Source organism: Mauremys reevesii, linkage group 1, assembly GCF_016161935.1.
Source record: "Mauremys reevesii isolate NIE-2019 linkage group 1, ASM1616193v1, whole genome shotgun sequence".
In the NCBI taxonomy this organism is placed as follows: domain Eukaryota; kingdom Metazoa; phylum Chordata; order Testudines; family Geoemydidae; genus Mauremys; species Mauremys reevesii.
Genome location: NC_052623.1, coordinates 215,581,617 through 215,606,614, shown reverse-complemented (window position 1 = coordinate 215,606,614; position 24,998 = coordinate 215,581,617). Strand labels below are relative to the sequence as shown.

Here is a 24,998-nt window from a genome sequence, read left to right as displayed (position 1 = left end):
TAGCAAGAAAAGCTGGAAAACATGGCCTGAGGATAACTGATGCAGGGACATCTGGGGAGCACCTCAGTCAACAGCTCTGAGAGTATCAGAGGGGTAGCCGTGTTAGTCTGGATCTGTAAAAGCAACAAAGAATCCTGTGGCACCTTATAGACTAACAGACGTTTTGCAGCATGAGCTTTCGTGGCATGAGCCTTGCATCCGAAGAAGTGGGTATTCACCCACGAAAGCTCATGCTGCAAAACGTCTGTTAGTCTATAAGGTGCCACAGGATTCTTTGTTGCTTTTACAGCTCTGAGAGGTAGAAACTGCCCCATTCAGCTGAACATGGTGTTAATACCAAGCCCACCCCAACAGTGGCTCTGCATGTAGCAGGAGAAGAGTGCAGCAGACCCAGCCAAAGAACCCATCCATCCACTCACCTGCCCCATGATAAAGTACTCAAGGGGGGTGCTGGGCTACCTCCCCTGACTCTCTGGGGGAGCCCAGATAAGGCCACCTTTGCCACTGACTATTGTGCAGATTGGGGGCCTTTGTCTGGCACCAGAACTCCAAGAGGTGGGGGCCTAGACTGCCTTAATGTCCCACGAAGGTGCAGGGTAGCGGGAGATGCACAGACAGCAGCAGCAACCCTCTACAGTTACGCCCTACCCCAACATCCTTTCCTGTGGGTGTCGAAGCATCCCAGAGCAAGGGTAGCCTCCTCTCAAATTCCACAGGCGCTTCTGCACGCAAGGCTTGTACACCCCTCCAATACACAGCCAGACACTACAATATTTTGACAAGTTTAATTTTTTCCCTTCTATTATACAAAATATTTTACAATTAAAAAATTTTTCCCTCCAAAATCATATACAGATATTTATAATTCACAAGATTCAATTACAGGTGGGGGGAAGAGACCATCTGCACAGAGAAAATAATTCCCAGTTTATTGTACAATGATGGACAATCAAGTGAAAATTAAGACCTTACCCCCAGCCCTGCTTTTGGCCAAGGTGCTTTTATAGTTAGCCAGCTTCCCCCCAGTTTCTGGGTGACCCCCCAAACTCAGCCCCAAGGCCTCTTCTCACTGCAGTCTCAGAGCCTCCTCACAAATCCCAAGTGAGAGCGAGCCCACGACACACTCAGAACCAGGACACTGTTACTAGCACATGGAAGAGGGGAAAGAAAAATCTACAAGCCTCACAAAGTGACCCACCCACTGCACACACGTGGTGGGGGTGGGGCTGCATGCTCGGCTGGGAAAGACCCAGGGTTAGTAGCCCCAGCACTCACAGCCCCCACAGCAAGCCGGGACGGGCAGCCCCAGCACTAGAAAGCAATCCTACACCTAGCCAGCACGCCCAGAGCCAGTCGTCTGAGTGGGCAGTCTCAGCTGCACAGCATAGTTATGGCAGGGTCTGACATGAGGGTATCACAAATGCAAACTTGTTATTTTATCTTCTAAGAAGTGATCTTGATACGTTCCTATGTCCCCATCCCTTCCACCCACCACTGATTTGCTTCCCTGTGCCAGCAGCACTTCCCCGTGGAGGGTCACAGTCCCTTGGAGAGATGGTGCCACATGAGCCGCTCACAGATGCTCAGGCCACAAGAGGCAGGTGAGAAGTTACATGCTACCGTGGGAGGTCCTACAGAAATGGCAGCCAATGACTTGCCCCCAGCAGCTGAAGGGCAGATTTGAAAAGATGATGTGTGTGAACCCCAGTAAACCTTTGTTTTTTCCCTTCCCTAGAAGGAGCTTGTGGGACGTAACTACTGGCCTGGGCCCACCCTGCATTCACAGGGGAGCCCGTCCTCAAGTCACTGCTGCAAGCCAAAGGCCTGGAGCAGGGTGGGAAGGTCACGGGCGTCGGCTGCCCCATACAGATCACTCTGGCCCAGCATAGAAAGGGCCATGCGGAGGGTGCTCCAGATGTTGTCAGACATGGCACCTTGCTGGCCCCGTGGGCCCCGGCTCTTCTGCTGCATGTGCAGGGCCTCCAGGAAGTGCTCCACTGCTTCACTGACCAGGGGAGGGAAGGAGACAGAGTTAACTGGGGAGGTTTGTACATCCTATGGGTGAGAAGGACCCACTAGATCCCCTCTTTGGATGGCTCAATAATCACCCTTCCACACTTCCTCCAGCCATTCTTCTTACCCCTGCTCCTCACACACCTCATCATTGGCCCATGGGACCAATGAAGCCAATGTCCAAGCTGCAATGGACGTGGCTTGACAGCCCCACCTCCAGGCACAAGCTTGAAGGCAACCACAACAACAGATCCTTTCTGTAGCTCTGAGATGCTCCCTCCCTTTGATACTGGGAACCAAGGGAGTGGGAAACATGTGGGTTGATACTTTGCTCCTGGGGCAGACAGACCTGCTCTGCTCCCTCCTTGCCAGGGTTAAGGAGCGCATCCTATGCCCAGAGGGACCAAGTGGAACTTCCCCACCAATAGCCCCTCACACGTAGCCACTAGCTTCCCCTCCCAACTAACTGATTGGCCCCCACTGATACTTCGTCATAGCAGAGTTGGCCACCCCCAGTACCCTACCCCCATCTGGCCCCTCATTCCCACTCACCGATGAGCCCCCAGGTTGATGCAGCTGATGCCCAGGTTGTAGCGGGAGCGGATGTAGCCTGGCTGCAGCTCCAGTGCCCGGCGATAGGCGGCCACAGCCTCCTCACTGCGATTCCCGTTGGCCAGAGTGGCACCCAGCTTGTTCCACAAGAGGTGATCCTGGAGTCGGGGGGGGAGGGGGGGAGGGAAGCAAGTGACAGGGGCATCAGGCATCCCACCGAGCCTGTCCTTCACAACCCTCCCCACTTCCCCATCTCTTCCCCACTCCATCCAGTATTCAAACCTACCCACCCCCTCAGGTCAGCCTGCTGCTCACCCCACTGGCCTTTCCCCGCAGGGCAGAGCCCAGCCCCACCTCCCCATACGCACCCACAATCCTTCATCAGCCCTGCCCCCCTGAACCCCACTCTGCCCCCTTACGTTGGGGCGCACGCTCAATGCGGCACTGAAGCAGTCCACGGCCTTCTCGTACTCGCCGCTCAGGTTGAAGAGGACACCCAGGCCGCACTGCACATCGGGGTCGACGGCCGAGGGGTCACTGCGCACGGCTGCCAGAAACAGGTCCTTCACCTCCACGAACAGGGAGCTGGGGAGGGAGAGAATGAGGGAACCCACCCATTGATGGGCGCAAGCTCCCCCAACCCCAATGGACCCAGCTACAAGACCACAAGCAGGACTAGGATATTCTGCACCTCCCTCAGTTTCCCCATCCTCCAGACTCACTCAGACAGTAGGGAGCCCAAGATGCGCTTGGAGGATCCCAAGCTGCTTCCTTCTGGCTCCTTCCCCACCAGGTGGGCATAGGCTGGCTTGTGGCGCAACCAGTCACGCAGGGTTTCGCATGCCTGCTTCTGCAGAGACTCATTGGTGAAGCTGACGGCCAAAGCCATGAGCGCAGTTACATTCTCTGGCTGCAGCTCCAGGCACCTGCAGGGCAGAGGGGGAGAGAGTGCACAGCATTCACATTTTTGGAGATGTGGATAAGAAGCTTCAGTGGCCTTTTAAGAACACATCTCCAGCCACCTTGGTGGGCTATGAACACGTTGAACAGCAAGCGCCAGTGTCCAGGCAAATTAAGGAAGGATCCATTACGGGGCAGGAGACCTTGATGGGTCAGAACCCAACTCTCTACAGCAATCCACAGGGAATTTATCCTTCCAAGTTCGCATTTGGTGCAGGGGGAAAAAAAGCACTGGAACTTTGTTTAGCCTTTAAGCAGGTCAACCAAGATAAAGGTGTGTCATTAGTGGCCATCAAGCCAGTCCCTCTGGGAGCCACGTACAGAACCCAGGAGTCCTGCTTTAGATCCCCTCTTCACCAGCTACTCACTGCCTGAGGGCACTGATTGCAGACAGCTCTTGTTCATTCTCTGCTTGGGTGGTTCCCAGGTACTGCCAGGCCTGATGCAGAAACAGAGACAAGCTTATTTATACTTCTTCAGATTGCAAGTACAATTAAAGGCACCATCATGTGCCCTGGGCACCTTTTTTGGAAATTACAAATAGCTGTACCCAAGTCAGCAGCCTCAGCCCACTTCTGTTAACTAACCCCTCACCTCTCCCACATTCCCCAGGAAAACAGGTGGGCTCTGCAATGCATCCTGGAAGTCAGCAGGTTTGGGCTATTTGGAAAGGTGGAGGGGGAGTGAGTTCCTTCTGCACCCCCCCCTGCCCCCCCACCACACACAACATGCTGCCAGCAGTCCCCCCTCTGCTAAACCCTGGGGGCTCCAGCTTTAGCACCTCCACCCATCACAACTGGGACTAGACTGCAGGGTGAGGAAGAAAGAGGCAGGTCTCAGGCCACTGAGGGCCTCAGAGAGGTGGCACAGCCCAGCAGACAGGATATTAGAGTGGGAATGCTAAGAGAGAAGAGACTCAGTCAGGAGCAGCTTGCTGTGGTCCACAGGCTAATCATTATGTCATGATCGACAGTACTGAGGCAGCTGAGAGATCTAAATATAGCAGCATTGACACCTGACTTGAACTTCATCCATCACCAGATCACCTATGCATGTAGCCAGCACAGCCTCCTTGCTGCACCCACAACCATCCCAATTGACTAACGTTAAAGAGGTTTAAATCAGCTAGATATTATGAGTTGTCTCACCCCCACACCCGAAGCGTGCTCCATCGTCTCACCCAAAAACGGCAGGTTTGATCCAGGCTGACAGTTGGCTGGGCTGACATCATGAAGTAACAAGCATAAGCCATACAAAAGTCCCCTTAAGCAGGGAAGCCAGTACCCTGCTCTCTTTAAGAGAAGTGTTACGAGCCACCAGCAATGGACCCAGCCACTTGTCAATGGCCTTCATGAGCCAACACAGGTGATGACTACGTGCCCCCACCCTTCCAGAGCCTCAGTGTGAAACTACCTGAGACTCCAGCAGAGCTGATTGAACATGCGTGCCCTCGGAACACTGCCCTGTCCCCTGGAAAACAGAGTTTAGTCCGAATCTCAATTTTATCCTCACAGCAAGGACTCAGACTAGCCGCCTGATCAGGGCTCTGTGAATACTAGGATGAAGGCAAAGCATCCCTTCTTTGTCTCCTGCACAGCCATAGCACGCCATATAGAATGGGCCCAAGACTTCCACCATGGCCATTCCAACAATATTCCCTCTCACTCTGTCACTGGCCCTCTAGAGTCTAAACCATGGTGACTCGTAAGGACAAAGCCAAGGAAGTGGGTGCCTAAGAGGCCACATGATCAATGGCAAAGACAAGAGCCCATAGTCCTATCAAAACACTGGGATAATGGTAGGATGACAAATGGGAATGAGGATATGGAGGTAGATATTACCATATCCGAGGTAGAAGCCAAACTCGAACAGCTTAATGGGACAAAATTGGGGGGCCCAAATAATCTTCATCCAAGAATATTAAAGGAACTGCCACATTAAATTGCAAGCCCATTAGCAAGAATTTTTAATGAATCAGTAAACTCAGGGGTTGTACCATACAACTGGAAAATTGCTAACATAGTTCCTATCTTTAAGAAAGGAAAAAAAGGTGATCCAGGCAACTATAGGCCTGTTAATTTGACATCTGTAGTATGCAGGCTCTTGGAAAAATTTTTGAAGGAGAAAGTAAAGACATTGAGATCAATGGTAATTGGGACGAAATACAACATGGTTTTACAAAAGGTAGATTGTGCCAAACCAACCTGATCTCCTTCTTTGAGAAGGTAACAGATTTTTTAGACAAAGGAAACGCAGTGGATCTAATTTACCTCGATTTCAGTAAGGCATTTGATACAGTTCCACATGGGGAATTATTAGCTAAATTGGAAAAGATGGGGATCAATATGAAAACTGAAAGGTGGATAAAGAACTGGTTAAAGGGGAGACTACAACAGGTCATACTGAAAGGTGAACTGTCAGGCTGGAAGGAGGTTACTAGTAGAGTTCCTCAGGGATCGGTTTTGGGACCAATCGTATTTAAACTTTTTATTACTGACCTTGGCACAAAAAGTGGGAATGTGCTAATAAAGTTTGCAGATGACACAAAGCTGGGAGGTATTGCTAATACAGAGAAGGACTGGGATATCATACAGGAAGTTCTGGATGACCTTGTAAACTGAAGTAATAGTAATAGAATGAAATTTAATAGTGAAAAGTGCAAGGTCATGCATTTAGGGATTAATAACAAGAATTTTGGTTATAAATTGGGAACACACCAGTTGGAAGTAACAGAGGAGGAGAAGGAACTTGGAGTATTGGTTGATCACAGGATGACTATGAGCCGCCAATGTGATATGGCCGTTAAAAAAGCTTATGCGGTTTTAGGATGCATCAGGCGAGGTATTTCCAGTAAAGATAAGGAGGTGTTAGTACCGTTATACAAGGCACTGGTGAGACCTCATCTGGAATACTGTGTGCAGTTCTGGTCTCCCATGTTTAAGAAGGATGAATTCAAACCGGAACAGGTACAGAGAAGGGCTACTAGGATGATCCAAGGAATGGAAAACCTGTCTTATGAAAGGAGACTGAAAGAGCTTGGCTTGTTTAGCCTAACCAAAAGAAGGCTGAGGGGAGATATGATTGCTCTTTATAAATATATCAGAGGGATAAATATCAAGGAGGGAGAGGAATTATTTAAGCTTAGTACCAATGTGGACACAAGAACAAATGGATATAAACTGGACATTAGGAAGTTTAGATTTGAAGTTAGACGAAGGTTTCTAACCATTAGAGGAGTGAAGTTCTGGAACAGCCTTCCAAGGGGAGTATCAGAGGGGTAGCCGTGTTAGTCTGGTTCTGTAGAAGCAGCAAAGAATCCTGTGGCACCTTATAGACTAACAGACGTTTTGCAGCATGAGCTTTCGTGGGTGAATACCCACTTCTTCGGATGCAAGCAGAATACCCACTTCTTCGGATTCACCCACGAAAGCTCATGCTGCAAAACATCTGTTAGTCTATAAGGTGCCACAGGATTCTTTGCTGCTTCCAAGGGGAGCAGTGGGGGCAAAAGACATATCTGGCTTCAAGACTAAGCTTGATAAGTTTATGGAGGGGATGGTATGATGGGATAGCCTCATTCTGGCAATTAATTGATCTTTGATTATTAGCAGGTAAATATGCCCAATGGTCTGTGATGGGATGTTAGATGGGGTGGGATCTGAGTTACTACAGAGAATTCTTTCCTGGGTGCTGGCTGGTGAGTCTTGCCCACATACTCAGGGTTTAACTGATGGCCATATTTGGGGCCGGGAAGGAATTTTCCTCCAGGGCAGATTGGCAGAGGCCCTGGAGGTTTTTCGCCTTCCTCTGCAGCATGGGGCACGGGTCACTTGCTGGAGGATTCCCTGCACCTTGAGGTCTTTAAACCTCGATTTGAAGACTTCAATAACTCAGACATAAGTTAGGGGTTTGTTACAGGAGTGGGTGGGTAAAATTCTGTGGCCTGCATTGTGCAGGAGATCAGACTAGATGACCATAATGGTCCCTTCTGACCTTAAGTCTATGAATCTATGTTCATCTCCCTCAAGTGTTTCAGTCCCATCACTGACAGCAGATTGTCAGAACTGGCCCTTCACCCAAATGGAGCAGCGTGCCCCGACCTCAAACAACAGGAGATAGTGATCTGGCCAGGACAAGGGTAAGCTCTCTAGTTGTCCAACCTCCAATCCTAATCAGGACACCAAATCAGAAGTGAGACCAGCTGTCTGAGTTGAGCCAGACACCTAGGATCAACCCACCCTAGCTGTCAAGTCCTCAGCTGACTCAAAAGACTCAGCATTTGCATGGCTGTTGAAGCCACTGAGCATCACCCACCTTGTGACTCCAATGCCACCATGGTAAGGACTTCAGCATCTCATGCAGGGAGTCTGGTGCTTCAGGAAGACAGATACCATAGAACCTGACCCATCTCAGTTATAGCCCCAAGATTCTAACCAGCTTTAGTCTGGGAGTCCTTCTGCACCATAGGTCAGGTGCACACAGCTTGACCATCTTCTCAGTGAGCCCCCTAGGGTTCACATACAGGTACACGGCCAGAGTTATACACCTGAGAACAGGAGTCACCCACACCACCCCCTGCAGCACAGCTCCCCCAGGCCTGGAGTGGTGGGCCATATTGCAACCCCAGGCTGTCTCTCTGGGGATCCTTGTATTACATTCATAAAAGTTCTCTGTATGATCATGTTCTACTCCATGGGGGCAGGTTACCTCAGCTCCTCCAGGGGCTAAAAACACTGGGGGTGATTACCCTGGGGATTGTAAACATCCCCAGAGAAGCACCATACCCGAGGGAGGTTTCCATATACTGGTACGAGCTGGGTCTTCCAGAGACCAAGTGACAAAGAAAGGGCTTCTGGTATAAAAGGCTGAGTTTAAAGATACTCAGGATCTTATTTTGATTCAGCAAATGGGCAGGACCTTCTGTCCAAGGAGAGGCCCAAGCCTTGTGGAAGGATTGGAAGGGCACTGGCGTACCGGATTCTGCATGTGGAAGGTGGGTGATTGCTGGCGTACTTAGCAAGCGGGTAAGAATTTGTATTGTTTTTAATATGGTTTTTCTGTGATGCTTTTGCCCTAGAATAAATGTACTTTGCTTTGGAAGAGCTGTATGGTGACAGGTAAAACACTGTTGCTTTCTCTCCACAGACAACACAGAGGCTCTGGCCATTAGGCAGACTTGCTTGCTGGTGATAGTGTATGGTAGGGAGCTGGGCAGCTGTAAAACTCCCAGCCAGAAAGGAGTGGGACATGGGCCCCCTGCCCAGAGACATGAGAGCTAGAAACCTGAGACAAGGCTGAGCACCCCCGGAGTGGGCCACGAAGGTGAGGATACAAGTGCAGTTGCTTTGAAACTCTGACAAGTGGATCTCCCATCCCTAGACTAACCCAGTCTGACCTTGCTTAGGGAGCTGAGCCAGGCTCCAAATGGCAAGATACCTGGAGCAGACCTGCTCTCCTTGCTCCACTCACCTCCACGTGGTCAGGTTTCTGCTGCACCGCAGCCTCAAAGAGCAGGACAGCATTGGGGAGGTCACCCTTCTCCAGGCACTTCAGACCCTCGTCAAATGCCTGTGGATGATCCCTCATGGGATTGTCCTTCTCAAAGAGATAACCCTACCAGAGACAGCAAGCAAGGGGTCAACACTATGGGCAGGAGACAGGTGCATCAAGGGCATGACTCAGAAACAGCTGATGTGCACCCACATGCCATATCAACACTTCTGCAAGCCCAGCACTATCTTCTCCCACCCATTTCAGCTCCAACAGCCAGAGACACTGCAATGGGTGATGAACGGGTGGTCCCTCAGCACATGGAGCGGCTGGTATGTCCCTCCTGAAAGGGCTGGAGTGTGCCAGCTCACAGCAGACGTGGGAAAAGCAGCTCCTGCCCCCTCTGCTTCCCACTTTTAGTCTGGGGTGAAAGGTCCCACGCCCCAGCCTGGGGAGAGATGTATCGGTTGTGCAGGGTTGTGTGTGTGTGTAAAGTTTACCAAATTTAGGGAGTCTCCATCAATACAGGGGACACAGAAAGAAATGGCTTGTGTTGTGGGGAGCACCAGAATTAACTGCTGGTGTGTTACAACTGATTTGCATCTTCAGCAGTGGGCAGGGCTTTGGCAAGAACCACCATGTATTTTTTCCAGTCTGACCCTGGTCAAAGGTATTGACAGAGACTCTGGCAGCAGCAAACTTCCTCACAGCAGTGCCCACCCATCCCCACAAGAGACTGGCTGTCATGAACAGGGCCTGGCCTTTGACATTAAGAGGGGATCCCAGCAGCATGAGCTGCCTTGCAGCAGCACTGTCAGTACCCATTACTCTCAGCCTGGGAGAAGAGATTTTGGGAGCTCTCAGAACTGCCCAGCACAGCACCAGGACCCGCATTCGCTGCCCCCCATTACCTTGTCATAGGAGGAGGTACTGAGGTCCTCATAATCTGAGAGCCAGGGGTGAGCCTCTGCATCTCGCTTGGCCATCTCCTCCCACTCTGCCTGAAGCTTGTCCCAGAAATCCACATCTGACTGAAGAGAGGAGGAGGAGGTTAAAGGATAGCACCCTGCTGAGCTCCCCCTACATGTTCCCTGGAGATTCCTCTCTCTAGGCCTCTGAGCCCCACTCCTCATCTCTCCCCTCGCAAGAAAGGGGACTCGGACAGTTCTGGAGCCCTAAAGCACCCTTCATACCCCAACCTCTCTGTGACATTCTGTACCTCATGGGAAAACCCTACACCCCCATGTTCATCCTTATAAAATGATTGTCTGGTATCCAATACAAAGTTTGCCATGTTGGGTGTCTTCAGAAGACTCATGATGCACTGAGCATTGCTGTTACAGTGAGGTTATAGGTTTCAGAGTAGCAGCCGTGTTAGTCTGTATCCGCAAAAAGAACAGGAGTACTTGTGGCACCTTAAAGACTAACAAATTTATTTTAGCATGAGCTTTTGTGAGCTACAGCTCATGCTCATGCTAAAATAAATTTGTTAGTCTTTAAGGTGCCACAAGTACTCCTGTTCTTAGTGAAGTTATAGTAATTGTTTTTACAGTAATGTTATAGATTATAATTTCATGAGGTTATGAGGCTGAAAATGTGTCCTCATGGCTTAAAGCAAGCCCAGGCAAAAACTCCAAGAGCAGAGGGGCAGTTCACACCCCCTCAGGGCACGTATGGGACAAATCCAGCCCAGCCTCACAGGAATAAGGGACACTGGCCTAGGCAACAACAAAGGATCTGTTGGACTCTCGAGTGAGTCACCCTCCTTCCTTTGGTCATTTTAGGTCTATGATGAGGTAACGTTCACCTGACTCTGAAGTTTGCAAGGGTATTGAAAGTGTTAAGAGCAGCTTAGAATGTGTTTTGCTTTTATTTCATTTGACCAAGTCTGACTTGTTGTGCTTTGACTTATAATCATTTATATCTTTATAGTTAATAAATCTGTTTGTTTATTTAACCTGAAGCACTGTGTTTGGTTTGAAGCGTGTCAGAGATTCCCCTTGGGATAACAAGCCTGGTACATATCAATTTCTTTGTTAAACTGACAAACTCATCTGCCCACTTGATGCTGTAAGCGTATAACTGGACACTCCAAGATGGAGGTTCCTAGGGTCGTGTCTGGGACCAGAGATATTGGCTAGTGTCATTCGATTGCACAATCCGAGCAGCTCACATGCCCGAGGCTGTGCGTGAACAGCCCAGGAGTGGGGGTTCTCACAGCAGAGCAGGGTAAGGCTGGCTCCCAGTGTCACGGATTGGAGTGACCTAGCACATCACGGGTCCAGATAACACCAGAGGGGAATGTCACACTCTCCCCTCAAGTTTTACCTCCACTGCAGTCTTGGCTTGCTGAAATTCTGTATCCAGAGTTGACACATTCCCAGTTCGGGAGAACTGATCCACCCAGGCATCTGATACCCCCTAGAGGGAAAGAAATAAGATGGAGCTCCTTGAGATTGCAAGATTAAAAAGCAATGCAATGCATCTCCCCCTCCAGCAGGGGGTGCTGGAAGGACCCCCCCACTCCACCCACACAAGTGAACACTAATTGCACAGGGATACTGCAATGGAGCAACCACATTCTGGATTCTCCCACCTGCCAAGGCATCGCTGTGAAGAAGTTCACACTGCCAGAGCCCATCCCTGCTCCTGGGTAGGCACTGCTTTGGAGAAGCTCATGCTCCGGAAGCCCCACGCCACGTTAATGGGACCCTGCTGAGAGAAAGTTCACCCTGCCATTGTCCCTCCCCTCCCCCAGGCTGGGCAGGGCTGCAAGGAAGTTTGCACACCTGTGAGCAGCTGGGGCTAGGGTCCTACCTGCTGCTGTATAAACTCAGCTGTCCACTGCTCTGCCTGATCCTGGTCTCTGGGGGTCAGGGTCACCTGATTAGCCTCAATCGACACCCTCCCGTCTCCAATCTGGCGGACAAACTTTAGGAACTGTGGCAAAGAAATGAAATGTGGGAAGAAACCTTCACCAACAACCCTCAAACTCTCCATATTTGCTAGGCAGATCTGGGCCCCCAGAATCAATAGAACCAGAAGGAAAAGGGGATAAAATGTGCCAGTTTCACCAGAGTTGTATGGTGGAAGGCATGATCCTGGGGGTTGTAGAGCTCAACCCCCAGAACTAGAGGGAGAAAGGAGGGGAGACACAGAATGGCAGGAGGTCTCACCCCCCCCACACACACACACACCTTCGTGGGGCTCCATGGCATTTCTCACCTCAGAATTGTTGAGTTTGGGGTCATCCACTTTAGAAAGGAAATCGTTGGCAGTTTTCTTAAGCTCATCCTCAGGTTGATATTCCTCATACCTGTAATCAGAGAGAGAGAGAGAGACAGAAAGTCTTATCTGACACTAAGGGCTTGGCTACACTTGCAGCTGTAGAGCACTTTAAGTTAAACCAACCTTTGGAAAGCACAGTAGGGAAAGCGCTCCTGTCTGTCCAGACAGAGCTGAAAGTGCACTGGCATGGCCACATTTGCAGCACTTGCAGCTGCATTGGGAGAGGTGCATTATGAGCAGCTATCCCGGCGCTCAAGTGGCTGCAATGTGCTTTTCAAATGGGGGGAGGGGTGGAGCGTGACAGGGAGTGTGGGGGGAGAGAGAGTGGGTTTTTGGGGTGTTGAGAGTGTGTCAGCACGCTGTCTTGTAAGTTCAGACCCCTCTTCTTCCCCCACCTCTCTCTCTCTTTCTCTCTCTCTCTCAGCAAACATTAGCTGTTCGTGTTTTTCTCAAAGCAGCCCGCACTCCAAAACTGAGCTTTGAAAGGGCACTTCCCTGTCCCGAGTTCACAAAGACAAGAGAGGCCACTTCAGTTAAGGGGATTATGGGACGTTTGTAATGTTATTTCTTGTTTACACCGGCACTGAAGCCTGTCACCCAATACGCAACAGCTGTTAATCCTCTCGGGGAGGTGGAGTACCAGCAGGGCCAGCTCCAGGGTTTTTGCCGCCCCAACATCGACTGCGAGCGGCGGCAGCTCCACTGCGCCGCTTTCTTCTTTGGCAGCACGCCTTTCCCTCTGAGAGGGACCCACCGCCGAAGAGCCGAACGTGCCGCCCCTTCCCCTTGGCCGCCCCAAGCACCTACTTGTTGCACTGGAGCTGGCCCTGAGTACCAGGAGTGCTCCAGCCAGGGAGTCAGAGCGCTCTATGTGTCTTGCCAATGTGGACGGGGAGTAAGGTAGAGCGCTCTGAGAGGCTTTATTGCAGTATAACGTGCAAGTGTAGCCAAGGCCTTAGCAATAGGGGGCTCCATGTTTGTTCACAGTCTACCCCTCTCTCTGCATCAGGCCACACAACAGTCCCTGAGGCTGGAGAGCCCACGTGATCTGTTCTTCGCCCAACACTATTCAGAATCTTTATTAACAACCTGGGAGCTGGGATAGCTCAGTGGTTTGAGCATTGGCCTGCTAAACCCAGGTTTGTGAGCTCAATCCTTGAGGGGGCCATTTAGGGATCTGGGGCAAAATCAGTACTTGGTCCTGCTAGTGAAGGCAGGGGACTGGACTCAATGACCTTTCAAGGTGCCTTCCAGCTCTATGAGAGAGGTGTATCTCCATATATTACTGCTGGGATAACTGTGCCAGATGACACACTGATTGGTAGAGTGAAATAATAAGGATAAACCAATTATATAAAGCAATCTGGATCACTTGCTAAGCATTTTAATACTGCCAAAACCAAGGTCAGATATCTAGGAATAAAGAACACAGGTCACACATACAGCATGGGGGCTGTATCCTGGAGAACAGTGACTCTGGAAAGGGTGTAAGGCAGGAGTTCTCAAACTGGGGGTCGGGACACCTCAGGGGCTCGTGAGGTTATTACACGGGAGGTCACGAGCTGTCAGCCTCCACCCCAAACCCTGCTTTGCCTCCAGCATTTATATTTGTTAAATATACAAAAAAGTGTTTTTAATTTATAAGCGGGGGGGGGGGGGGTCGCACTCAGAGGCTTGCTGTGTGAAAGGGGTCACCAGTACAAAAGTCTGAGAAGCCCTGGTGTAGGGTCAGGGTGGATAATCAACTGAACAGGCTTTCCTAGTGCGAAGCTTGGCTAAGAGGGCAAATGCAATCCTTGGACATATAAACATGGGAATAGCAAACAGGTGTAGGAGGCATGGCTTTACTTCTGTAAACACATTGGTGAAGCCATTCCTGGAAGTGTCTAGTTCTGGTGTCTATATTTGAAAGAGGATATTGAAAATTGGGAAAGGGTTCAGTAAAGAGCAACAAGAAAGATTCAAGGTCTGGAAAACCAGCCTTCCAGTGACTTAAGAGTATTTAGCTTATTAAAGAGAAGATGAAGTCACAGTCTATAAATAGCTACAAAGGAAGAAGATATCTGATGGGAGAGAGCACTTTAATCTAGCCAACGAAGACAAAAGAAGATCCAATGGCTGGAAAATTAAGCTAGATACATTTAGACTGAAGATGAAGTGCAACTTTTTTAAACAGCAAGGATAATTAGCCATTAGAATAAATTCCTAGGAATGCTGTGGATTTCCATCACTTGAAATCTTTAAAGCAAGGCTCAATATCTTTCTAATGGATATGCTCTAGCTCAGGGGTAGGCAACCTATAGCATGGGTGCCAAAGGCGGCACGTGAGCTGATTTTCAATGGCACTCACACTGCCCATGTCCTGGCCACCAGTCCGGGGGCTCTGCATTTTAATTTAATGTTTAAGAAGCTACATTTAAAATTTTAAAAACCTTATTTACTTTACATACAATAGTTTAGTTATATATTATAGACTTATAGAAAGAGACCTAAAAACATTAAAATGTATTACCAGCACACGAAACCTTAAATTAGAGTGAATAAATGAAGACTCGGCACAGCACTTCTGAAAGGTTGCCGACCCCTGCTCTAGCTCAAACAGAAGTTACTGGTCTTTGTGATGACTTCTCTGGGCTAGATTCACAAAGGAATTTAGGCGGTGTGATGCAGAGCACTGCAATGCCTAACTTTTGGGCACCCAGAAAAAAAATCATAAAGTCTGAGTAAGGTGCCCAAACTCCCTGTACAATGACTGAAGCGAGATGGGCACCTTAGAATGCGATTCACAAAAGCCAGTAGACTAGGTGAGCATCCACCTAAGCAGGGCACAGAGATAGGCACCTGCATCTGCTAGTGATCCACAGCCAGGAGCCCCTCTCCTGGAATCAGACTCTTCAGTTTAGGCACAAAAGGCGTTTCTTGTGAAAACAAGTTAGGCAGGTGTCTAACTCCACATAAAACAGCCAGAGGAGAAGGACGACGACGACGTGGTGGTGGTACCCAACTTTATATATATATAGCCCAGTAGTTTGAGCACTCACCTGGGATGTGGAAGACCAGATTCAATTCCCCCTCTCTGCCTGAGTGGGAGAAAGGTGGGAGACCCCTGTTCAAATCTTCTCAGGGATATTCTGATGTGGGCCTCCAGCAGACTCTCCTGTTGAAGCTGTTCCACTGTGGATAAATACTTTAAAAAGAGTCATTGGCCAAAGGGAGAGAGAACAACTCTGTAGCCTGGTGGTTAGAGCACTCACCTGGGAGGTGGGAGACCCTGAGTCCAGTTCCCTGGCTCCCATGAATTTTTAAAATTATGTATCCACAATAGAACAGCTTCAGCAGGAGAGACTGAGGGAGTCCCACACCAGAATATCCCATAGCCCAGTGGTTAGAGCACGCACCTGAGAGGTGGGAGACTCTTATGCAAATCTGTTCTCCTGCTATGGTAGAGGAGGGAATTAAACTTACCTCTCCCACATCCCAGACAAGTGCTCTAACCACTGGACTAAAAGTTATAAGGTGGCTGCTGCCACCATCCCCATCTCCAGATGGATTTTGAATGGGACCTGATGCAGTAGGCAGCCTCTGAGCACATCTACTGGATTGAGCACCCACAGGACTTAGGCAGGTGAACATCTATCTTCCCCGAGTCTGCGAATCGTTCTGGGGCTTAGGTGCCCAGACACCTACTGTGAGGCAACTATGCACATGCCCAGAGACTTAGGAACCTGGGGAAACTTTTACCTTGCAAGTGTAGACACTGCGTAAGTTTAGGCACCTACAGAGATTTGGCAGGAGTGTAAGTTGCAATGGAGCCTAAAACTAGAACTTGGGCACCTAAATCTGGAGTTTAGGCACTTAAGTACCTTTCTGAATCTAACTTTCTGATCTTGTGTTCTGCAGGAGGTCAGACTAAATGATCATAATGTCCCTTAGGGCCTTAAACTCTATGGCCTTGTTTACATTAAAGGGAAAAGTCGATCTAAGCTACGAAATTTGAATTACTTGAATAGTGTAACTCAAATCGACATAGCTTAGATCTACTTACCGCAGGGTCCACACTACACGACGTTGATGGGAGACACTCTCCTGTCAACTCCCCTTACTCTTCTCGATCACGTGGAGTACAGGAGTCCACGAGAGAGCAATCAGTGGTCAATTTAGCGGGTTTTCACTAGACCCACTAAATCAACCACCGATGCATCGATTGCTGCAGCATAGACAAGCCCTATGGAACCAGAATCCCCATGTTTAGTTATGTTGTTGTTGAAACTGCCGTGTTGGGTGGACGAGGCTCTGCCTCTTCCGCTTTCTTGAACCAAGGATCTGAGAACTTGGTTGAGACCCAAAGCTCTGAGATTAGTGGATTTCTGTCATCTCCCACACCTCACCCACCCTGGACATTAGTGGGTGCAGGAGCGAAGAACAGAGAAACTCACCACTTATCTGCCAGTGACTGGTCTTCTGTTTCCCCCAGCCACAGCTTCTCCTCTGACTGCTCCAGGTATTCTTCTGCCCACTTGGCAGGAGATACAGACAAAGGGTCTGTACAGGTGATTGGGTGGTGGGAGAAAAGTGAGGAACAAGAAGATAAAACAGAACACTGCTCAGAGAAACTTCAAATTTGGATCTCTCCAATTTACATTTAGATTTGTAGTCCGGATTGTTACATTAACAGAGGGTTCTTGCCATTCATTTCCTTAGTTTTGTTTGTTTACTTGAAAATAAAACAAGCCTCAGATTCAACTAGTCTATGCAGGCAGATTTCATTTAGGCAAAGTGCCAATTTTCTTACTTTTTTTTTTATTAAAAAAACAAAACAAAATTTTGGCATCCCACATGGACAGCAACAAAGTGGGATGCTGTATGCATCAGGAAAATGAATAACACACTGCAAATTTCCAGCTTCTTTCATCAGAGCCTCTCAAAGACCATCATAAATATTAATTATGACGCCAGTCTCCAACGGGTGTATGAAAGGAATAAATATGGATAGTTTCACTGATCAATGAAAAGAAGCCACCTCTGGGGTGGGGCATAGCAGCTGTTTAACTGCTGCCCAACAGTTCAAGGTAGAGATTCAGTTGGTTAGAGCAGAGGAGACTAGAGTCCATCTCAAATCTTCTACATGCTGTGTGACCTTGGGCAAGTCACTTCCCCAGCTAGTGCAAGAAGCAGAGTATTCCCCTCCCAGCAGGAAACATTAATTGCATGTGTTTTCAGGCACAGAAAGGACCCCAACATTTATTTTGAAGTGGGAAACAGATTCCCTCTCTTCCCCATCACGATTGCAGAAACTGATTAACAGATTTGGCTGAAACATTCAACAAAATATTCCCCTCTGGGCCAGGACCCAAGTTTCATCCCAACAGGGAGCATCAGAGATCTACATATGGCCAGGGAGAGACCAGCTTTAGCCTTGTCTATGTGGAAAAGCTGCATTAGTTTAAATTAAAGTTTTTTAAACCAAATTAGTTAAACTGATGCAAACCTCTCTCTGGGCACTTATTTCAGTGTAAGAGCATCTTAGTTTAGCTTAAACCTGTTCTCAAAAGATTTTCGCTAAACCAAAATAAGACCTACATGGGTTGCTTGCATGGTTTAACTAATACACACAATACTCTAGTCTCCTGGGGGCTACTTTAAACCCAACAACTGAACTGAGACCAGACTGTGGGTGCAGGAGGTCAGACTAGATGATCTGGTGGTCCCTTCTGGCCCTAAACTCTATGATTCTAAATCAGGTTAATTTCACTCCTCATGTTGTACCAGCGTGACATTCCCATGGAGGCAAGCTGCTAGGGCGAACTGCCCTATTCTGAATACTATCTGCTGCGTCTACCAGATGCACTCTAATCTCATGCACAACAGACAACCCCTGCATGGGAAAACACAGGGAGGCATGCTACCAGGCAACACCCCACCCAAACTTCACAATGGGAGCCTTCACCTGTCACCTCCGCAATGAACTCCTGCGACCAGTCAGCCTCATTGTAATCTGGGGAGACGTCAGTTGTAGTATCTGCAGCCCCCAGAAATTCCTGGGCCCAGTTCTCAGATAGAGCCAGAGCTGCCACACCTGGAGCTGGAAGAGGGCAAGAGATGGGGATGGTTCAGTGACAAGCCCCAAGTGCCCCACCCCCAAGAGGATTAGAGAAAGCCTAGCCTCTTAATCTTCAGACACCCCCTGCCCTAGCTAAACAGGCCTTCTCTTTCAGTTCCCCTTAAGACATACCACCAGGGCTGGTAGAAACCCCAATGCCCCTAGCCCTTTCTCCCGCATCCTTCACCTCGCTGTGGGGCTTGGCGGAAGCTTGACTGCTCAATCTCCTGCATCTCAGCCAGCAGATCATCCATTTTAAAGGTCTGTGGGGCACGGGAGAGCAGGGGGGCATTCTGCTCTTGTAGGAATTCTGCAGCCAGCTGCCAGGGAGAGAAAGAGAGAGTTTTCGATGAGAAATACCCAGCAGGCGCTCTGGAACCAAAAACATGAGAGAAAGAAGGTAGGGCAAAAAGGGAATGAGAGACAGGAAGAGTGAAGACGGATCAGAGAGAATGTGGCAGTAAGAAGGATGATAAGGGGAGTGATACAATTGTTCTTACCTCATCTTCAGAGGCCACTCCCAAAGGTTTGGACACCTGTGGGAAAAGATGCCAAACAATCACCCCAGTGATGGGACCTGGCCTCCAGCATCACCTCCCCACTACCATGGGACTAACTTGCACCATACCCCCACCTGTGACAGATCCACACCACACACACAGGGGGACCAACATCCCACCCAGTCAGATCTCCTGCAATGGGTAAGACAGGCACCACATCTCTCCTTTCCGGATAGACCCCTGCTGTGACTGGGAGACACCCCCACACCACCACCAATCTAGTGATCCTACAACCAGCCCCTACAGTGGGGTAGGCCCCATGATCCCTCACAGCCCTTCTCCCACTAACAAGACAGCCCCCTCACAACCTCCACACTCCCACCTGCCCTGACAGCCTCCCGTGTGCTCAGACAGACCCCCCCCCACTCCCAAGCCCCAGTGCATCCCTGCCCCTCACTCACACATACCAACTCTCCTCACATCAGCAGTCAGATGGACTCCCCAACCCATTCCCCAGTACTCACTGCCTCTGCTCCAAGACCTGCAGGGGGCCAGGCCGAGGGACCTCGGAGCCCCTCCTGCCGCAGAGCCTTGTCCTGGGTAAAGTGGCCAGCCAGCTTCATAAGGGGGTTAGAGCCCCCGCACTCAGGCTCCACCAGCTCCCTCATGGCCATGGTGAGGGCAGGGGGCACTGCACCTCACCCTGTCTGAGGGGGGAAAAAACCCAGAAAGCACGAGTGATGGTAGAGCTCTAGGACCCCTGGCAGACAGCCCACCACGGGGAATGCAGAGCCTTGCCCAGCACTCATCTGCTCCATAAACAAGCTGGTGGGGTCTCATCTGAGCTGCATGGCGGGTGCACATGTTACAGACTCCCCACCCCCCCGAGCCGCCTGAGCAAAGGCCAAGGGCCGAATGACCACGGGGGCCGAACGCGCCTTCCCCCCAGAAGGACCCGCCCAGGTCGTGGTGTGGCCACCCCTAGAATGGCTGGACAGGGGTGCAGAAGGAAAGCGCTGCGGACGCCATGACAAAGAGGGGGCCTTAACCCCCCCCGCCCCTTCCTCCCTGCATCTGCCCTTGGGAGGGATCCCCGCCCCACAGCCCCGCCCGCTGCCTCACTCTCAGTCACTCCACCTCGCCCCCGTCCCTCACCCCAGACACACACCCCCTGAACACTAGGTGCTGCCCGTGCTGGGCCTCCCTTCCCCGGGGGCCTCAAGCACTGTCCGTCCCCCTGCGCTTGGGCAGATGCAACCCACTCCGCAGGGCTGCAAGGCCTCGGCCAGCCAGGCACCTCCCGGTCTCACCCGGGCCCGGAGCTAAGGCGAGGGCAGGGAGGGGACCAGGGGCTCCCCGCTTTCCATACGCTACCTTGGCGCTGACTCTGCCGCAGCTTTTGCAACACTCACCAGGCAGCAAGGGGCGGGGCTAGCTCTTAAAGGGACAAGCGCCCCGCGAGGGCCGCGGCGGGAAGGGGAAGTGTTAAAGAGCCAGCGGCGGGCGCCCTCTGCGAGGCAGCGCTCTCTGGCAGCGCCAGTCACACAGGGGCCCCGACCCCGTCTAAACTCAGGAGTGGCACTAAATAAACAGGATTTAATTCAGCGACTGTTTTAACTTGATTTGAGTTAAACCGGTGCAAGTTCGGTGTGTAGACAAGTCCCAGGAGCGAAGAGAAGTTTCCAGGACTAGGCACCAAGAAGGAACAGCTATGGGAGTTCTTAAAGGGCCACGCACCCTGAGAAGCGCCCCCACGCCCTCTGCACCCTAACAGAGCAGCGCCACCAGAATGCCCTTAAAGGACCAGGCTGCCTAAAGGAGCAGCCCCGGGAGCTCTTAGAAGCCCAGCGACTATGGCAGAGCAGCACAAGGAGCTTGTCACTCTCCCCGAGAGAGAAACCCGGCCAGGACTTAGCACGTCAGGCAATGCAACAGCGCAGTGAAGGAAGCTCTTAAAGGGCTAGGCACCGGCACAGGGAACCTAGGAGCTCTTAAGGGGCCAAGCCCACTTAGGCCATGTCTCCACTAGGAAGAAAGGGGTGTTTGAGGCATATGTCAGCCAAATTGTGTCAATGTATGTGTGCTGACACCCTAATGTAGCCAAGGCTGTTGTCGTTCTAACACGTTAGCTGATCAAGGTAACCGGGATGGAGGAGTCGTTCTTTCCTAGTGAAGACAAGGCTTAAGACAGCAGCACCAGAAGGGGGCTAGGGGCCAGATCAGAGCAGCACCAGGAAGTTAGTGAAGTGCTAGGTCTAGGTGTCCTGAGAGGCCACACCACAAGCTCTTAAAGGGCCAGCTACCATGTGTAATGATCAGTGTTGACAGCCCCTCCATGAGGAGGTGGTGCTATATCTTTTACCTTACCGCTAAATTCTTGTCTTGTTTTCATATTATGTTATTGTCTCTGATCTGCTCATGGGTCTAGGAGGAAATCAAGTCTAGCTTGTGTGTGCTGGAGTTGTTACTTTCAGTGTCCTGATAACTCCTCTGATTTCTATGAGCCCGTATTACACATGTTAAAGTAACACAAGCTTTCCACTGATCAAAGGGCCAGAGCGGGCAGTACAGGGAGCTTTTAAAGTGACAGGTGATTTGAGAGGGCAAGACCAGAGAACTCTAAAGAGCAAAGAAGGCACCATATGAGAACAGCACCCTGAGAGAGCACTATGTGATACCCTTAATTCATTGCACAGAATGCGCCGTGCGCAAGGAATGAATCAGGGTTGTGCAGTGAATGAGGCTGTTTGTAGGATCCCTGCCTCATTTTTGCAGAAGTTGGAAGGCATGTAAAGATTATGAGGAAGGAAGGGCTGCAAGAAGAGAAAAGATGGTCTTGTGGCTTAGGCAAGTTAATATTGTAGAAGAAAACTCAGTCCAATCCCTGTTTCTGCCACAAGTTTCCAACATGATGTTGGACAAGTTACTTAAATCAGAATATTAGCAGATGGCCACTAACTGCGTTCCTTATTTTCTGAATGCCCAACTTGAGACAGACCAGCTTAGGACCTGATTCACAGAAGTGCTGAGTGCTCACAACTGCAACAGAGGTAAATGGGAGTTGTGGGTGCTCAGCACCTCTGGCAGTAATACTGTGTGGTCTGGAAGCACGTGCACAGACTGGGTAATTAAGAAATTTCTGAGTTCTAAGTCTTGTTTTGTGATTGATTCACTGTGTGGCCTCAGGCAAGTCTGTTTCCCCGTCTATAAAATGGGAATCATAGTGCTCTCTTATTTCATAGTAGAGATGTGGAAAGCCTTTTATTAATATTTGGGAGGCTCAGATACTATGCTGATGAGCACCAAAAAAATCCCATGAAGAAATAAATAATAATAAATAATGCAGGACATGGGTGGTATGTAGTAAATAAGGCAAAGGGCCACACAGTAAAAGATGAGAGGAAAAAATAAATATTGAACAGCTGCCTCATTCCCATTATTGCTAATCCCAAGTGTTCAAAAATCATGTCAGGTCCCAAAATCATGACATTTTAAAAATAATAAATGCTAGGTTCTTTTTGTTTGCTTTCTGGGTTTTGAGCCTTTTGAGATATTGCTGTCAATATTGTCTCCACAACCATGAGGGCTAGAAAAACACCAAATATCATGAAATATCATGAAACTTGTGATGTAATCACATTAGTTGGCAACACTTCATTCCTTGAGCACCCTCCATCCTGTACACTGACACAGCAATCCTGCTGTAAAAACATGTCTTTAAAGATTGTAACATAAGTCATATGCACAAGGGTGCTAGATTAAGGTTGCACAGAGAACCTTAATTCTGGTATTCCTAACTTTTGAATGCTTGGTATTGTGATCTAAATAATGTTCTTTTAGCATAGTTTATTTGCATGTAATCTATGTAGACGTGTATATGTAGACAGTTAATTTAAACAGTGCCCTCGAAGTCTATAGATTCCATAAAGTTCTTGTTATGCACTATAATTTTTTTTAATCATGGCAATATGACAGACCAGCCCTCAAAAGGGCAGGGACCCAGAGCTCTAGTCTGGAGGGTAATCCCAGGAGTTTTTAAAGACACAGGTCACCTGAGAGGATAGGACTAAAGAGCTCTTAAAGGGCTAGACACCCTGAAAGACCACCAACGGGAGTTCCTAAAGGGATAGGTGTGACAGGTTCCCCCTGGGGTGCCACCTGGAACTGGGGTACCACTGAGCCCTGTGATCCACCAGCCTGGGATCCCTCTCACACCGTGCTGCTGTGACACGCTGCAAAGCCCTCCAAGCTTGCACTTTCACCAGCATTAACACAGGTAGGGACACACCCAGCTGCAGTTACAGGCAGGCTCTCTAACCACCAGTCTAGGACCCCAGAGCAGTACCGTCCTGCCCTGGTCAAATCTGACAAGTATATGGGTTTAACATCTGGTCTGCCCCTCCCCCTCAATGTGAAGAGGACCATGCACACTTGTGGTAACCGAGCTCAAATGCACACTGGTTTGGATTAAAACATAAAATAAGTTTATTCACCACAAAAGATAAGATTTTAAGTGATTATAAGTTATAGCAAACAGATCGAAGCAGATTACCTAGTAAATAAACAAAAACACAAACTGGGCTTAAATACTAGATAGGTAGGATATTAATTATAGATAAATTTTATTTATTTATGTTATTTAATTAGCAAATTCTCATCCTGAGTGATAAACAGACTGGCAGATTCTTAAGGCACAAGCTGCATTTGCTTTGCAGCTTGGGTTTCCCAGGCTAGAAATCCCTTTAGTCAGGGCTCATCACTTCCCCCAGTTCAGTCTTTGTTCCCTAGGTGTTTCCAGGTGAGTTGTAGGGAGAGTGAGGTACCATCATGATTTAATTTCCTCCTTTTATATCGTCTTCCCACTTGCTGGAAAACTCTTTTGATGTGATCCGGGTCAAACAGTTCCCATTGTGTAGTGCTAGCTCTGAGAGATTTCTATTGTACACAGTTCCTGGGGTAATCCTTTTGCTTGTGTGCATTTCCTCAATAAGGCTTTTACATTGTTTGGCCTTTTTATTGTTGTACCTGAAAGGCTGCTTGTGGGTGTTTTCAACCTCAGATGTTTCAGTAACACATACATAGCCAAACTTCATAACTTCACATACAAACCAACAAGATATTAATGTGCAGAAGACCAAGAATTTTAGAAAGATGCCTCACAAGGCATACTTTGTGCAAAACATATCCTAATTATATGACAGTGGTGAATAGAGAGACACTGGACTGAATTACCATCTCTCCTGTACAGGTGTCCCCCACAGCTCTGTGCATATGTCTACACTGCAATCCAAAGTGTGACTGCAGCACTGGTAGACATACATACATTAGCTTTACCAGCAATAGCACGGCTAAAAATAGCGTAGACATGGTGCCACAGGCTTCAGCACAGCCTAGCAATGCGAATATATACCCAGCATTTCCAAGATGCTTGTACACCTCACACTGAAGCCTGAGCCACTGTATGACTGCTATTCTTAGCCGTGCTAGGGCATGTATGTCTACTCATGCTGCAATTACATCTCGTATTGCTGCGTAGACACCCTTGAGGCACATTACTGAGGGATGGGGAGCTATACTTACTGTACAGAAGATTCAGCCTCCAAAGGCTGCTAAGCTGGCACCTGCACCAGCCACTATTAAAATACAATGAAGAGAAACATGACATTAGAATAACTAAGAGTATCCCGAATCCCACAGGTGACCTGAAGCCTGCAGTATAAGAAGGCAGTGTTGTGGTGAATATGATTTGTGTGCAGATTCTGAATCAATTCAAACCCATAAAACAAAGAGGAGTCTGTGGAAGCACACACAATTTCTTGGGCTAAAGAGCTCTCATCTCCTAAGTACACTAATGTTCAAACTGCAGTTATCAGGTCTAGGCAACCTTTTACATACAAAGCCAGAGACTTAATTCTTTCAGGAAACTTTTCTGCCTTTAGTGTGTATTAGCCTTATTTCATATAAAATTATATATTAGCAGAGAGAGACTGTGGCTTTGGTTGATTGAGCATGGGGAATAGAACATAGGACACCTGGGTTCTGTTCCCTGGCTCTATCACTTCCCTGCTATACGATCTTGGACAAGGCACTTTAAC

The 24,998-nt window shown here is 49.1% G+C and overlaps 1 protein-coding gene across 5 annotated transcripts; it reads right to left on the bottom strand.

Annotated features, from left to right (window-relative positions):
* Window positions 1-770: 770 nt before the first annotated feature.
* Window positions 771-20,404, bottom strand: PEX5 (peroxisomal biogenesis factor 5). 5 transcript variants are annotated; one of them, XM_039502330.1, is made up of 16 exons: window positions 20,278-20,404; window positions 19,428-19,610; window positions 18,904-18,939; window positions 18,591-18,723; window positions 18,251-18,385; window positions 16,740-16,845; window positions 12,241-12,331; window positions 11,833-11,955; window positions 11,344-11,436; window positions 9,927-10,046; window positions 8,995-9,138; window positions 3,894-3,964; window positions 3,288-3,491; window positions 2,985-3,150; window positions 2,566-2,723; window positions 771-2,000 (listed from the first exon to the last, which is right to left on the bottom strand). In XM_039502330.1, the coding sequence occupies exons 2-16, from the start codon at window positions 19,575-19,577 to the stop codon at window positions 1,922-1,924; spliced, it is 1,809 nt and encodes a 602-aa protein (XP_039358264.1). In that variant the 5' UTR covers window positions 19,578-19,610; window positions 20,278-20,404; the 3' UTR covers window positions 771-1,921. The 5 variants fall into 5 exon arrangements, with proteins under 5 accessions (XP_039358264.1, XP_039358260.1, XP_039358262.1 ...); XM_039502326.1 differs by having other exon boundaries at window positions 771-2,005; window positions 20,278-20,403; XM_039502328.1 differs by lacking the exon at window positions 20,278-20,404 and adding an exon at window positions 20,214-20,249 and having other exon boundaries at window positions 771-2,005.
* Between the last annotated feature and the right edge of the window lie 4,594 nt (window positions 20,405-24,998).

What these genes read in the sequence shown, in the direction of transcription:
- PEX5 (XM_039502326.1), bottom strand. Translation starts at nt 19,577, where the DNA reads ATGGCCATGAGGGAGCTGGTGGAGCCTGAGTGCGGGGGCTCTAACCCC. An exon ending in CAGGTCTTGGAGCAGAGGCA is followed by an intron (nt 18,940 to 19,427) that starts GTGAGTACTGGG and finishes CTTTTCCCACAG; the next exon opens with GTGTCCAAACCTTTGGGAGT. An exon ending in CCAAACTCAACAATTCTGAG is followed by an intron (nt 11,956 to 12,240) that starts GTGAGAAATGCC and finishes TCTTTGCCACAG; the next exon opens with TTCCTAAAGTTTGTCCGCCA.